At 37.7% G+C, this 13,871-nt stretch overlaps 1 protein-coding gene across 2 annotated transcripts in view; it reads left to right on the top strand.

Moving 5' to 3' along the window:
* Positions 1-13,871, top strand: part of esamb (endothelial cell adhesion molecule b) — a 55,165-nt gene that overhangs the window by 37,617 nt on the left and 3,677 nt on the right. The window contains exons 2-7 of one of the 2 annotated variants that reach the window (XM_075473230.1): positions 2,564-2,709; positions 4,050-4,251; positions 4,703-4,858; positions 10,338-10,382; positions 13,473-13,595; positions 13,690-13,819. In XM_075473230.1, the coding sequence (XP_075329345.1) occupies positions 2,564-2,709; positions 4,050-4,251; positions 4,703-4,858; positions 10,338-10,382; positions 13,473-13,595; positions 13,690-13,819 (802 nt within the window). The remainder of the gene's footprint in view (positions 1-2,563; positions 2,710-4,049; positions 4,252-4,702; positions 4,859-10,337; positions 10,383-13,472; positions 13,596-13,689; positions 13,820-13,871) is intronic. The other variant, XM_075473231.1, reaches the window with a different exon arrangement.

Here is a 13,871-nt window from a genome sequence, read left to right as displayed (position 1 = left end):
TATTTTCCTCATCTGAATTTTAGAAGCCTAAGCGACCAAAGGCTCTCTTTCCATCACATTGCTTTCAGCTGACTTTAAATTGTTGGGGCAAAGCTCAAAACTTTTAAAATGAAGAATTTAACTGCACAGTGCTTATTGAAAACATTTTTACTGTAGAAATGAAAAGGTCGTTGAAAGGTTGCTTTTTGTGCCATCAAAACATTATTAATAAATTTGGCTCAATTGAAACTCTTGGAACATATGGAAGCCACATCCAGGCTTAGCAGAGATCACGTATAAATGACTAAATATGAAGCAGAGTGATCTGCTAATTGTAATGCAGAGAGCATACACGCTGTTGTGATTATGATGGCGGCGACAGAAGCAGTGCGGCAAGTGACCATTTGTTGCATAATATCCATGTCAAGCGTATGCTCACGTGAGGTGAGAGCACTGAGCCTGGGATTGTTTGGGGATTACTCAGCAGGATTTACCAGACTCAGAGATTCAGAAATTAAGGGACCCTGATGACGGGATCATACTGTCCCAGGAGGAATAAAGAAGCTACTGCCGCAAAAATACATGTAAAAAAACAGGTTCTGCTTCTCTGTTTTCTTCTACTTTCTGCCTATCGCTGAAAACACAATCTTTTTCACATACACGTGTACATTTTCCTACTTTTCATCTATGCACACCCCACCCCATCTCTCCAGTACCACCCACCGCCTAATTCTCCTGCCTCAACCAGATTTTAGTCTAAAAAAGAAGGAAGGCGTGCCAGGCTGAACAGATGTGGAGATTTCAGCTGTCTATGGATCATATCACTCCCTCTCTTTCATCTCTACCTACTCGTGATCTCTGTCCAACTATCTAAGCACATGAGACACACTTTTCCCAGTTTTTCTTCTCTGCAGCTGAAGTGGCAGCAGTAGCTCTTTTTTTTCATTTCTTGCTTTAGTCTTTGAACCAAGCTTCACACTGGAGATACAGATGGACCCCGGCTGCTGGGATCAGCTGATCCAGCTTCAGCTGTCCGGTTCGGGTGACTGGGCTCCCTGTGAGTTGGATCTCCTGCTTGTTTAGTTTTTTTTTTCATCCTCATCAAATTCTTCCTCTTTTATCATCAGCTGTTATTAGCTTGACCACATCCTGGTAGTTGCAGTCATCTTGCTTTCTCTACAACATCTTTCTTTTGCTCAGTTGAAAAGGTTTTGGATTGTTTCCTCAACAGGTTGTGCCAGCTTGACTTGGCTGTATTTTCTTATTTTATATGCATTCTTTGGCCAGTGAATGTGAGTCTTGATTGATACTTTCACGTTTCTGAAACCAAATTTTACTTCAAAGTGGAAGCCAGATTTGCGACAAGGGAGTAATGGTGTAAAAGTTTTTGTCTGTTTCAATTGCTTGATCAATAAAGTTTAGCTAACAAGTTTTACTTTTACAACAAAACAATTCAGTGATTCATTTTAAAAAAATTTTTATAAACCTGCAGTTCAAAAGTCAATAAGCTAACTACTGTAATTAACTGAATAAATCTGAAATTTAATTGAATATTTTCATTCACATCATCTTTTATTTTCTTTGATGCACTTTGCTCTTCTTTGCATTGGATTGGTGAAGAATTAAGTTTATTTTAAGCGTATTTGACATGTAGAATAGTATGATGCAATGTGGAAACTATTACATGAATATTGAAAAATCCTGGTAATGAAGTCCTAAATTAGCTATTTCTTTTCTGGAATTAATGAGGTCTCAGCTCAGTGTCAGCAACAACTTCTTGCAGCATGGGATGGTCATTTTACTTTGATGAAGTAGCTTTATTTAACAAGACAGAAAGTAAAGTTTGTCTCTATATTTGCATTTTTTATACTCCTGTTGGTATCCATATGTGATCTGATTCATTTGCATGAATAACTAGCTTTAAAGATGGAACCCCAAAGTGTAAAGAAACCAGATTGACAAAGAGAGGCTTTTTAAAAACAACTGAGAACACTGGATCCATTGAAAATATGTTCCTTCTCAATTCACAGTTTTACTCAATTTTCATTCTACTGTGTTCCTTGCAGCACATTTGTTATTGTAGATAAGAATAATTCTAACAGATTTAAAAATCTAGCAATGAAAGACAGATAGAAGGAAAGAATAAAAAAAGGAAAGCCAATACTGAAAACTGGAGCTATCGCAAATTAACTCAACCAACAAATTGATCGTCACCTCACAGCAATTTTGCTGATATTTTAATCACCAAGAAAAGCACAGTAAGTGTTTCAAGTATTTTCACTTCTAAAAGAGAGGAATTGCTGCAAATGAAAAAACTGGTAGATAATTAGCTGAGTAATTAATACGTTTATGATTATTAGTTAAGACTGTGAAAAAGAAAATTCAGTACCTAAAGTAACAATAAAATAAACAAACTATAACTCAAAAGTAACACTAACAAGGTTTAATTAATAAACCTGAGAAAATGTAACTTCAGTCCATGACGATTCCCCAGAACATCCATCAATGCAGCTGTGCAGCTTTTATTTAACATACTTTTGTACACTTTTTAAAGCCAGATGGGTTTGTGTTGTTATTGTTCCAGGTGACACCCAGAAAGTGGAGATGCCCAGCAAAGAGATGGAGGTGGTGAAGGGCCAAATGGTGGTGTTACAGGCCTGGTACAGCCCCAGTTCAGACATTTCTCAAAACACTGTAATTTGGCATTTCACAGGAAATGAGTCCAAGCAGGTAAGAAGCTCAAATCCAAAACAGTAGAATGCACATGTGCATGCTCAAGTCATTATTGGTTATTAAAGACGGACATTCGCAGTGAATAAATAAGTAAAAAAAATATGGGTCGTCTGAGGTTGAAATACTACATTTTCAGGAAATAGACAAAATTTTACGAGAAATAACTGAATAACATGTGTTTTGAGAATATGTTCATTCTTGTGTGGGGGAAAAATTTCAAGAAAAAAGTGGCTACATTCCTTTACTTTGCAACAAGGTGGACAGATGTAATACCCTTCATAAAAATGAACAGTTTTCTCATAAATTTGTAACTTAAATTTCCAAAAATATTATTCTTTTTTGCAAGTTTACTGCTTTTATCGATTCTGTAGTTTTTTTTTTTTTTTTTTATCGATTCGTTTTTTCTCAGAACATCACCCCACTTCAACAGCTCCAGAATTTAACTCCTCCAATAACCCTAAAATGTTGTTGTACATATGGCCCTTTTCTAACCTCACTCGTGGTATAAAAAGTAGAGCTTCTTTAGGGATTACAAATTACAATAATATACAGAATTTGCTGATCCTCAGACTGCTATAGCAGAGATCATCAAACTCAAAAATACTTGGCTGAAACCACAAACTGAACAGCTTTACGAAGATGCATTTCATCACGCATTTTATGTTAGAAAAAATGATGTTCACACCTTTTTTGACATATCGTTCCTCACCTTTGAATCAAAACAGAAGGAAAACAATATTTGTTTTCTTGCATGATGCTGTTTATACTAACACATATATCATGATTTTTACGTGTAAAAGGATGATCTGTAGAGTTCAGGACTATTGCAAAGATCACTGTTAATGTCTAATTAACAGCAGAAGAAAATAAGGGAGGAAGGATGGGCATCATAGAGGAGAGGATGCCCCTCATGACATTGTATCGCTACTTTTATCAGTGTTGCTTTTATGTTGCACTAGCTGCTTGTGAAACTGCACATGCAGTGTTGTGTGTGTGTGTGTTAACGTGATTAACATAATCTAAACAATCTCAGTGTGTGATGCCTGTGAGCTTATCTCAATCAGAAAATCAACCTGAATTTCAACATCTACCATCTGTACATGTCAGGATTATTGTCATGAAGGACGTTTATTCTGGTCGTTAATCTGCACATCTTGACATGGCCGTTACAAATAGAATTAAAACTGTTTCATATGAATGAAAACACACTTTCATTTTAAAGACATTGCATTTTGTGAAAACGCTCCTGTCAGGAGCAAAATGTTTTTCACTAGCTAGCAGTGCAATGAACCTGTACAGCTTGAAGGTGTTTCCATGAACTTGTTGTCTTTGTGCAGGTGATAAACTTTAGCTCAGGTAAAGTCGGACACGGACAAAATGAGTTCACCAAAAGAGTGGGCTTCAGTGTGGCCATGCCGTCGGCCAACCTCTCCATCTACATCAACAACACCCAGGAAACTGACTCTGGTCTCTACTTCTGCCATGTCATCGTTCCTGGAGGTCATGGCATTTCTGGAGAGATGCGGCTTAATGTCAAAGGTAACGGTCAATGGCATCAGAAGAATTTCAAAGGTTTGATGTTTGCAGTGCGGCTCAGTCTTGTCTTTGGATTTGAAAGTACCGGACAAGTAAATGCTGGGCACATTTTGAGGGACTTTAGATTGGAGTAGTCTGTTGAAAATAATATAAATATGTGAGAAAGCTCTGTCCAATTGAAGTCCATCTGCTGTTAAGGGATCCAATGGGCTCTGAGGTCATTATGTCATCCTCCAGAAACAGATGGAAACTGTTGCTGGGTGGGGGTCAAAATATCTACTTATTTTTATCCAATCTGGCCACTGCCGAGAGAAATCACCAAACTGCAAGCAGTGGATTAAAGCTATTTCATATGTGTTCAGGAAGTGCTCAGTGATGTATATTCTTATCTTACATGTGTTAGCATACAGTAATAACCCCGACTGTCTGTCTGTCTGTCTGTCTGTCTGTCCAGTCCCTCCCTCTCCCCCAGTGTGCAGCATGACAGGAAACCCGGTGGTGAAGGGCAACGTGACTCTGAGCTGCAAGTCTAGCTATGGTAAACCCATACCTCATTACAAATGGACCAAGGCTGCACCCATGTCTGAGGTCTTTTTCTCACCAATGCAGAGTGAGTATGTTTTAATAGATGGTTACTTTCTCATTATAGTATCTTTCCATTTAGAATTTTTTTTTATTTTATTGGCCCATATTTTGCATCATCTTTTGTTGTCAGTGTAATGCTGAATTATCGTATTGTTATAATGCCATAAGTATAATAAAAAAAATCATATTCACTATGTTTCTATTTACTTTAAGTGTGTAACAATAAGGTAGATTTAGACAAGCTAGTTCAAGTGTCTAGCGGTTGCAGATGGTGTTTGACTGTCATGCCTTCATGTAGCAGCTAATGGAACCAAAAATGATATTGTTCGAGCACAAGATAGTATTTTTTCCCCCAGTTCATCACATTTTGATTATTTGTGTACATGTTTCAATCAGTTTTTTTTGCAGGTTTTGCAAATTTATCCAATGGAGATAAGTATTCATACAATGTCAACACTAACAGACCTGTTGGTACATTGTGCAATGCAGGAAGCTGACCTGAATAAAATATGAGCTTCCCTTAGAACATGATTTCTGGAATTCTGGGAGGTCTCTAAAATACTGACACTGTGTTGTTTGGCTCAGGCATTTCTATATTTCATAAATCATACGTAAAATCAGCAGGTTCTACTGAAAATAGAATATAAAGCTATTGTCTCTTCTACAAGCAGATCTGCACATCTCATGGAGTACATGGCAATAATTTAATCTCTTTATAATAGTTGCATACTATTCTTAATCAGTGCTTAAGTGTGCCGTTCAGGTACATCAACACAATAAACTCACTGTAACGTAAACATAAATATAGTTTCCACTGTTATTATATCCAGTGTGTTCCAGGAAATGGACCATCCTGATCCACCAGCTCACAAGAGCATCACCCTCTCTCTGTTCCAACACTGATTTACTCATTAGGCACTGAGAAATAGACTAATAGCCTAGATAGTCTATGAAAATTAATTATAAAGATCAAAGATCAAAGGTTGCAATACTGTGCACCTTAGAGGTGTGGAAAGTGTCAAGGAGTAAAAAGGTATTTATTTTCAGAACTCAATTTAGGTTAAATTATCCATAACAGAAATGCTTGGCAATGGCTCTTTATTTTTCAATGATTTAGAGACTCCCCAGATTTACACAAATTGTAATTTTGGGGGAATTCATGTCATAAGATTAAACCTTTATTTTACCAGATAAGTCAACTGAGAACAAATTCTCATTTATAATGACGACCTGGCATGATGAGACGAGCTCAACTCTTTTCAACCAATCAAGTGTGCAGAATTTCACTAAAATGAACAAATTGTGTTTCATGTGCACATCACTGTCTCAGACTCCTTGACTTTACTGCTGGGGTGTGGATGTGTTGGGACGGAGGCAGACAGTTCAAAGCCTGGTCAAAACGTACTTATTCATTTGTTTGATTACAGATTCTGGTCTGCAAATCTTTCTGAATGTTATTGTTCTCAGACGGACTTTTCAAAATCCAGATATATCCCCAATCCCCGAAAAAGCTGGGTGCACTGTGTAAATTGTAAATGAAAAGAAAAATGCAATGATTATCAAATGTCATAAACCAATAGTTTGTTCACAATAAAACATACAAAACATGTCAAATATTGAAAGTGATAGAGATACATTTTACCACTTATTGAGAAACATGATCTCATCTTGGACCATTTGATGGCAGCAGTACGTCGAAAAAAAAGTTGTGACAGGGTTTAGAGTATGGCAACCCGACCGAAGCCCGACGGGCCCGGTCGGAACCCGACGGGCCGGGCCGGACTCGGACAAAAAATTAGAATGTCTTGTCTGACTCGGGTCGGGCTCGAAAGCAAGCAGACATCGTGAAAATTATAAACATCCAGAGGACAGGTTTCAGTTAATTGCAAACGTCAGTTTTTGTGATAAACATAAATAATTGAATATGCATAAATGAAAATGTTGGTAGGCTATTCGTGCCTCATGCCATGCAGCATGCATCTGTGTGCATCTGTGGTCTGTGCATGCTCGGTGCGCACGCAAGCATATCGAACATTCAAACAACTTTACATTAAACACGTGCGATCAGTGCAGCCGAGCTCAGTTGGCTGGAAGCGCTATGGAGGACATTAAAAGAAAAATAGCTTCTGGAGAACTGAAAGTCATGGGAAATGAGAATATTTTTACTGTTTTATTAGTCAACTTTTTTCTCTCTCTGTATTGAGTTGAATGGGTGTTTATTCTGGTCGAAGAGTGCTTGTGCATTTGTTATGGTGCACCGCCATTAATGTGTATGTTTTATAATGGATTATGGTGGATAATGGTGCGCTGTCACCAATGTGTATTTACTGATTAGGGTGCGCCGTCTTGCGTTGGTCACTGATCTCGGGCTTCCGGCAGGCTCGGACACAAATATTTTAATTAATCTCGGGCTTGGGTCGGATTTGAGAACTTTTCTGTCGGTTGAGGGCTTTGGACAGAAAAATCCGGCCCGAGCCAGGCTCTAACAGGGTTATGTCCACCACTGTGTAGCGTCCCCTCTACTTTTGACAACATCTGTAAACATCTGAGAACTAAGGAGACCAGTTGCTGGACCTGTGAGATAGGTATGTCGTCCCATTCTTGATTGCATCTACTCAACTGTTTCTTTCGTTGTGTTTCATGATGCACCAAATGTTTGTAACTGTTTTGAAGTCCTGGACAGCAGGCAGACCAGTTTAGCAGCCGGACTCCTCCCCAGTGAAGCCATGCTGTTCTTAAAGATGCAGTATGTGCTTTGATATTGACTTGCTGAAATGTAAAAGTTCTTCCTGAGGAAAAGTGGATGGGAATATAAAACCTGTATAACCCATTCAGCATTGATGGTGCCTTTCCAGCAGTGCAGGTTGCAAGTTCCACAGGTACTAATGCCCCCCCGTACCATCAGAGATGCAGGCTTTTTAACTGAGCGCTGAAAACAAGCCAGATGATACCTCTCCTCTTTAGTCTGGTGGACTAGTGCCCATGGTTTCACAAAAAGAATTTCAGATTTCAATGAATCTGACCAAAGAACAAGTTTTCGCTTCTGGCCTCTTTGAAAGAGTTTTGGCCGAGAGAAGATGGCAACTTTTCTGAATCACGTTCACATTCTTCTTTGCATGATAGAGCTTTAACCTACATTCGCGGGTTACATGGAGAAGTATGATTATGGACAATGATCTCTGGAACGGTTCCTGAGCCCATACAGTTATTTATATGACAGAATCATGCCTGATTTTAATGCCATGCCGTCTTAGGGCCAGAAGATCACAAACATCCTATACTTGTTTTCAGCCATGTCACTTGCGTGGGGCATAGAGATGTCTTTGGATGATATTGTGTTCTGTAGATGAGTCTTCAAAATTCAATTTTAAGGAATATTAGTCTTAAATTGCTTAATAATTTGTAGACGTACTTTTTGCAGATTGTTGACCCTCTGCCCATCTTTACCTCTGGGAGACTCTGCCTCTCTAAGGTGCTCTTTTTAATGCCCAGTCGTGTTGCTGACCTATCGCTAATTAACTTGATTAGTTGACGCACGTTTCTACAGCTGTTTATTTTAAGCTTCACATACTTTTCCAGCCTTTTTTGTTGCCCTCTCAAACCTGTGTTGCTGCCATTAGATTCAAGATGAGCTAATATTTTTTGGAAATAGTAAAATATCTCACTTTGAACATTTGATTATAATTTTTTTATGTTCCATTGTGAATAAAATATTGGTTTGGGATATTCAGATCATTGCATTCTCATTTTCTTAACATTTTACACAGCATCCCAAGTAGGACTTGAGGTTTTAGAGGGAAGAGAAAAGCAATGGCTTTGTTTTTCAGAATTTTGTCTCTCCGGCTAAATCCACAAACCCTTTATCTCACTGAGGGAGGCTTTTTGAAATATATGCAGCTCGAGAGGAAGATGATAGGAAGTAACTAATTCTAAAAGAAATTCCCTCATGATGCATGTGTTTAAACATCCGCTCTGCTAAGTTACAGAGTGTAATGAACTGGCACTCGTGTGTCATGCCAGGCATGGTTTTGCCCTGTCTATACGACAAAGAAAGAAATCTAAAGATTTTTTTCTGTTGGAATGCCATTTTTCTGGTGGGATTTAAAGAAGGCAAAGGAAGGACAGAAAGCTCAGAATATTAGTGGCTTTCTCACTTCAGGGAAAGACTAAATTACCAAAAGAGTGGTATCTTAAAGGGATAGTTCGCCTCTTTTGACATGAAGCTGTATGACATCCCATATTAGCAATATAATTTATGAACATTTTCTTACCCCCTGCTGCGTCCTGTGAGCCGAGTTCCAACCTCGTTTTGGCATTGACGAAGGTAGTCCAGCTAGTTGGCTGGGGACACAAAAATAAAGCATTTTGCTTCTCAAAATAATATGTGTTCAAAAGAGTAATACATTTGCATCACAAAATCGTTCATCCAGAAAAAGTTAGACCTCACATTCGCTTGGCGCTATTTTCTCTCTACCTTCATATCAATGCGTGCAGCCACCTGATTCAAAAGAGGTGAACTATTCCTTTAAGCTTTTCTGGAAGTACTTGAACCAATTTGGAGGCCATGAACTTTGGGAATCTGATCGGTTTCCATTTACATTTATGCATTTAGCAGACGCGCTTATCCAAAGCGACTTGCAAGGAAAAAGATTGTTCATTAGAATTTCAACTAAATTAAACCAAAAATTAACCATCAAACTCTCTGTCTGTTTACCAATGCTTTAGCTGCTACAGTATTAATTTATCATTTATCATATTTTCAAAAGCTAGAATAAACGCCTGCAGGATGAGTGGGGTGAATAATTTTGCCTACTGCTGAGGATACTCCAAATCTACCTCAGAGGAAGATTCTTTATTTTCTATAACAAGCAGCGTAAAATCCTCTTTACTGATGGAGAAACACAGCATCCCGCTCTTAAAGTGCTGCCCATGCAAGAGAGGAAAAGGCATGTCATGCATTATTTTATATATGCGTATTTTGAAATGATGCTGCAGAGTACACACCATCTGTTTCTGTACAACAGGATTTAGGTTGATTGATTGCGTATTGACTTAACTGCTTTGATCCCTAGCCCTCATCTCTTTATAGCAGATAAGTCCCCAGAATCATAAGATGAAAACTACTCCCTATGATTGTGCATTAATGCAGGATTTTGCAGTGTTCTATATACACTTGTGCCCCCATCACATGTGTGTGTGCATTGTCTCACATGCATTGACACTCACACTCAAACCCTGCACATTTATACGCTCTCTTGAACTTTACTCTGCCATCACTGCTTATCTCTTCCACAATCTTTTTCCTCATTTTCCATTGATCTTTTCGAACAAGCCCCATGTCAATTATTGATCAATCCCTCCAAGAAGCATAAGTTTGATTTGGGTCTAAGAATGCAGCACTTCTCACTCTTCCACCCTTTTTCCATCAGTTTGCACCACTCCTCCCCTACCTCTCATTCATGCTTGCTGTCTTTCTGTCATCTTTCCTTCACACAAAATCCCAGAATGGAGAGCCTGTCCCCAGCCCATACTTGTCCTTGGGTTCATGGGTAAGGGTTTTCAGTCATTTTACACTTACTTACCCAAGTCCAACCCACCCTCACCTGCAGTCCTGAAATTCAAATTAACCATATTTTCTGGAGTCAACGTTATGTGTTGAATTTTAGAAAAGTTTTAAAGGAAAAATATCAACCCAGCTTCGAGAATGCTTATATTGTAATGTTTCCAAAAATGATTACCAAAAAAAAAGGCTGAGTCGTCAAGTCTTAAAAAAACTCCTTCTTCATGTTTTGTTTAATCTTTATTTTAACCTTTAAAAATAATGCACAGATGTTTAACATTGTCATTTTTTCTGAAGACATATCCATAACTAGAACTTAGATTTCCAGACATCCATGAAAGCGGGGTTACAATGGATGGATGGAGGGGTTGAATTTGTCCATTAATTCTTTACACTGTGTAGATTGTGTTAGAATTAGCTATAAATCTATTTAATTCAGTCACTGTATGATGTATTTTGACACACAGTTAACAATATATGTGTATTATGTATACATACTAGTTTGTTTGTTTTTTCTTACCCATGTCTTTGTAGCCTACTTGTAAACATGTATTTGTTTCTTTCACTTTTGATTTTAGTTACTATATTGATAATACAGACTTGTTTTAGTCTTAAAACTTAATAGAAATTTGTTTTCTTTTTAACTTGCAGTGGATAAATATGTTTAGCGTTTGGTTATGAACAGTTGATATGGACTAAGATTTTAGAAGCTGTTTCCACATGTTTGAGAGCAGAAACAATATCCTGAAGTTAGAATTCAGTCTGTGCAAAAGATAGCCTATCCTCAGAGAAACCTAGTAGATAATACAGCATCTAAACAAACCAATGTCCCATTCTCTACACTTTGTATTTTATCATCTATGTAAAAATAATATTTGTCTTCATCTACAGTCATTGAAACATGTTTTAGATTTTTATTATCAACAAGCAAAGCAATATAGATTAGTGCCAGTAACTGTAGCCTTGCTGTATCCAAAGATAATAAACCCACTAAACCGTCAATAGACCTCACAAATTGACAGTTATATTTATTTTAATTAACAAGCGTTTCTATTTACAGTGTTAACTTTCACTGCCTGATGTTCTGATAAAGCTAGGCTAAGCTAACATTAGCAACTTGAGCTCAGTACGTTTCTAATTAAAACTACTGTTTGCTTTTTTTTTTTTTTTTTTAAATAAGTGTTATTTAGTTAGTTGTGAAAGTGATTGGTAAATTTTGTGACCAATATTAACCATTAGACAGACCTAGCTCCCTAGTTTAGCAATGCTCTGTTTAGCTAATTAGTTGCTTGACTGTAGCTTCTCTGTTACACATGGATAGTTTTCAGTTGTCTCATTCAATTCTAAAAAAGTGAACAAGCATGTTTTTCAGTATTTCAGAATAATACAAGTGAATTAAATTCTGTTTGTGTTTTGCTCTATTTGAACATTTTGAAACAACTTTGGGTGTAGGCCTATTTGTAGGGGCCCTACTGCTTACTAAGGTCTTACTTTGTAAAACTGAGAATACCATATAAATGTAGGGAAATAATGAATATGTTATTTGTTTCTTACATGGTCTTGTTTTATTTTAAGTCAGTAACTACCCATTATTCCTCTTAGTTTTATGATGTGCTTTTTCACGTGACTGGAAATATTTATGTGGTTGTTTACAATTATGAAAATCAATTCCAGTTTGATGATAATTTCATGTTTCATGTATATTATAATTTGCATACAAAATGAGCTGCTTTGTGTAAACCAGCTCATTTTCTATGAAAAATCCCTCTAATTTACCTTGCAGTGAAGGCAGCGTAACATTAGTAATGCTCCTATCTTGAATTGAAGCAATATTTATAGTGTGGCTTTGTATCCCATGCAGATCTGATGCTGTTGAGATCTAATCAGGCTTAAACTAGATCCAAGCTCAGAGTTAGCTGACCTTCTGGGTTTGGTTCTTCACAGCTGGCTTTCAAACCAGGGGATTAAATGATCAGAGAGGGACAGGTGCACACCCCACTACTCTCATGCACAACTATTTGATTTGGCACTCACTTGTATTTTAATCCCTGTGACACAATTTGACCTTAGCAATAAAGCATAGGTACAATTGTATTGTGAACTCCTTAACTGCAGGTTAGACCATTTTATTTTGGTTTAATTGGTCAAATTAAGGTTTTTAACATATGAATAAATTTGCGTTTTACAGCATGAGTAATGTGTTTCAACATATTTTGCAAGTTCAGGATCTTTCATCACCTCTCATTCAACTTTGGTATCACAGCTGTTTGGACACAAAGATTATTACAGATTTTTTGCTCTTCTACATTAATTTGTTGCATGTCAGCATCGTATGAACCTTGATGATTCCTCTAGGATGATTTAAAGTCCCTTGGTTGCATTACTTTTCTCGCTTTGGGGATTGACTTTTTGCACAGGGTAACAGACATGCATGGCACTCACCCATCTGATCAACACATTTACAGCAGAGTGCAATTTCACGAAGCAGATACACACACACACTGCATTTACTTATGTTGCCACAAAAGAAAAAATGCATCGGATGAAGACATGCCGCAATGTGACGTCTAAGATTGGATTTCAGAGGATTTGTTGTGATAAGTCCCTCATGAAGCTTGTTTCTTTTCCTACAGCCTGTGTTTGTAGCACATCATTTTAGAGCCAGATGTGCTAAGCATAAGAGATTGTGTGAAAGATTCAAACAACACTCAATGATGTGTCATGACAGCATTGTTAGATAAATTTTAACAAAGATGACTGACCAACATGCATGATTACTGTTTTGCTGTAATTGTTTTTACAAATACACCAACATACAAAAGTACAACAAATTCAAATGTTAAAACAGTCAACTGCTGCTGAAAAACATGTGAATGTCACTGCAATAATGATTTGATATAACAAGAAAAAATATATAGTCAGATTTGTGTTTGTTCCTTTGGCAAAATAGTTCACTTCATATGTCCTGTAATTATTCAGTGTCAACCTGTGTTGTTCCCTCGACTTGCTAGCTTTCATTTAAAAAAAAAAAAACAAAAAAAAACATGCTGGTGAGTTTAACAGTATGATTGTTTTGCAGATGAGCGACACGGCACCCTCAGGCTGAGCAACCTGACCAAAAGCATGTCGGGGAAATACATCTGCCGAGCCAGCAACACAGCCGGCTCAGACAGCTGCTCCATTAACCTTGAGGTTATCACCTGTAAGTACCCCTCAGAAACTGTTGATTCTCTGTTCCACACGCCACAGCTGTGACACTAACAGTGTTCAAATTCCGTCTGTGTTGTGCCTTCCAGCTTCCAATGCAGGCATGATTGCAGCAACTACTCTAGGGTCAGTCGTGGGACTGGTGGCCATGGTGCTCTTCCTCATGTTCATACTGAAAAGGAGACGGGACTCCGAGGAGGAGATTGCCAATGACATCAAGTGAGAGTTTAACTGTGCACACAGTTGTCAGTATCAGGCAAAGAAATTAGTG

The sequence above is a fragment of the Odontesthes bonariensis genome, chromosome 9, assembly GCF_027942865.1.
Source record: "Odontesthes bonariensis isolate fOdoBon6 chromosome 9, fOdoBon6.hap1, whole genome shotgun sequence".
Lineage (NCBI taxonomy): Eukaryota > Metazoa > Chordata > Actinopteri > Atheriniformes > Atherinopsidae > Odontesthes > Odontesthes bonariensis.
Note: the sequence above shows the minus strand (reverse complement) of the source record. Positions and strands in the feature narration are given on the sequence as shown.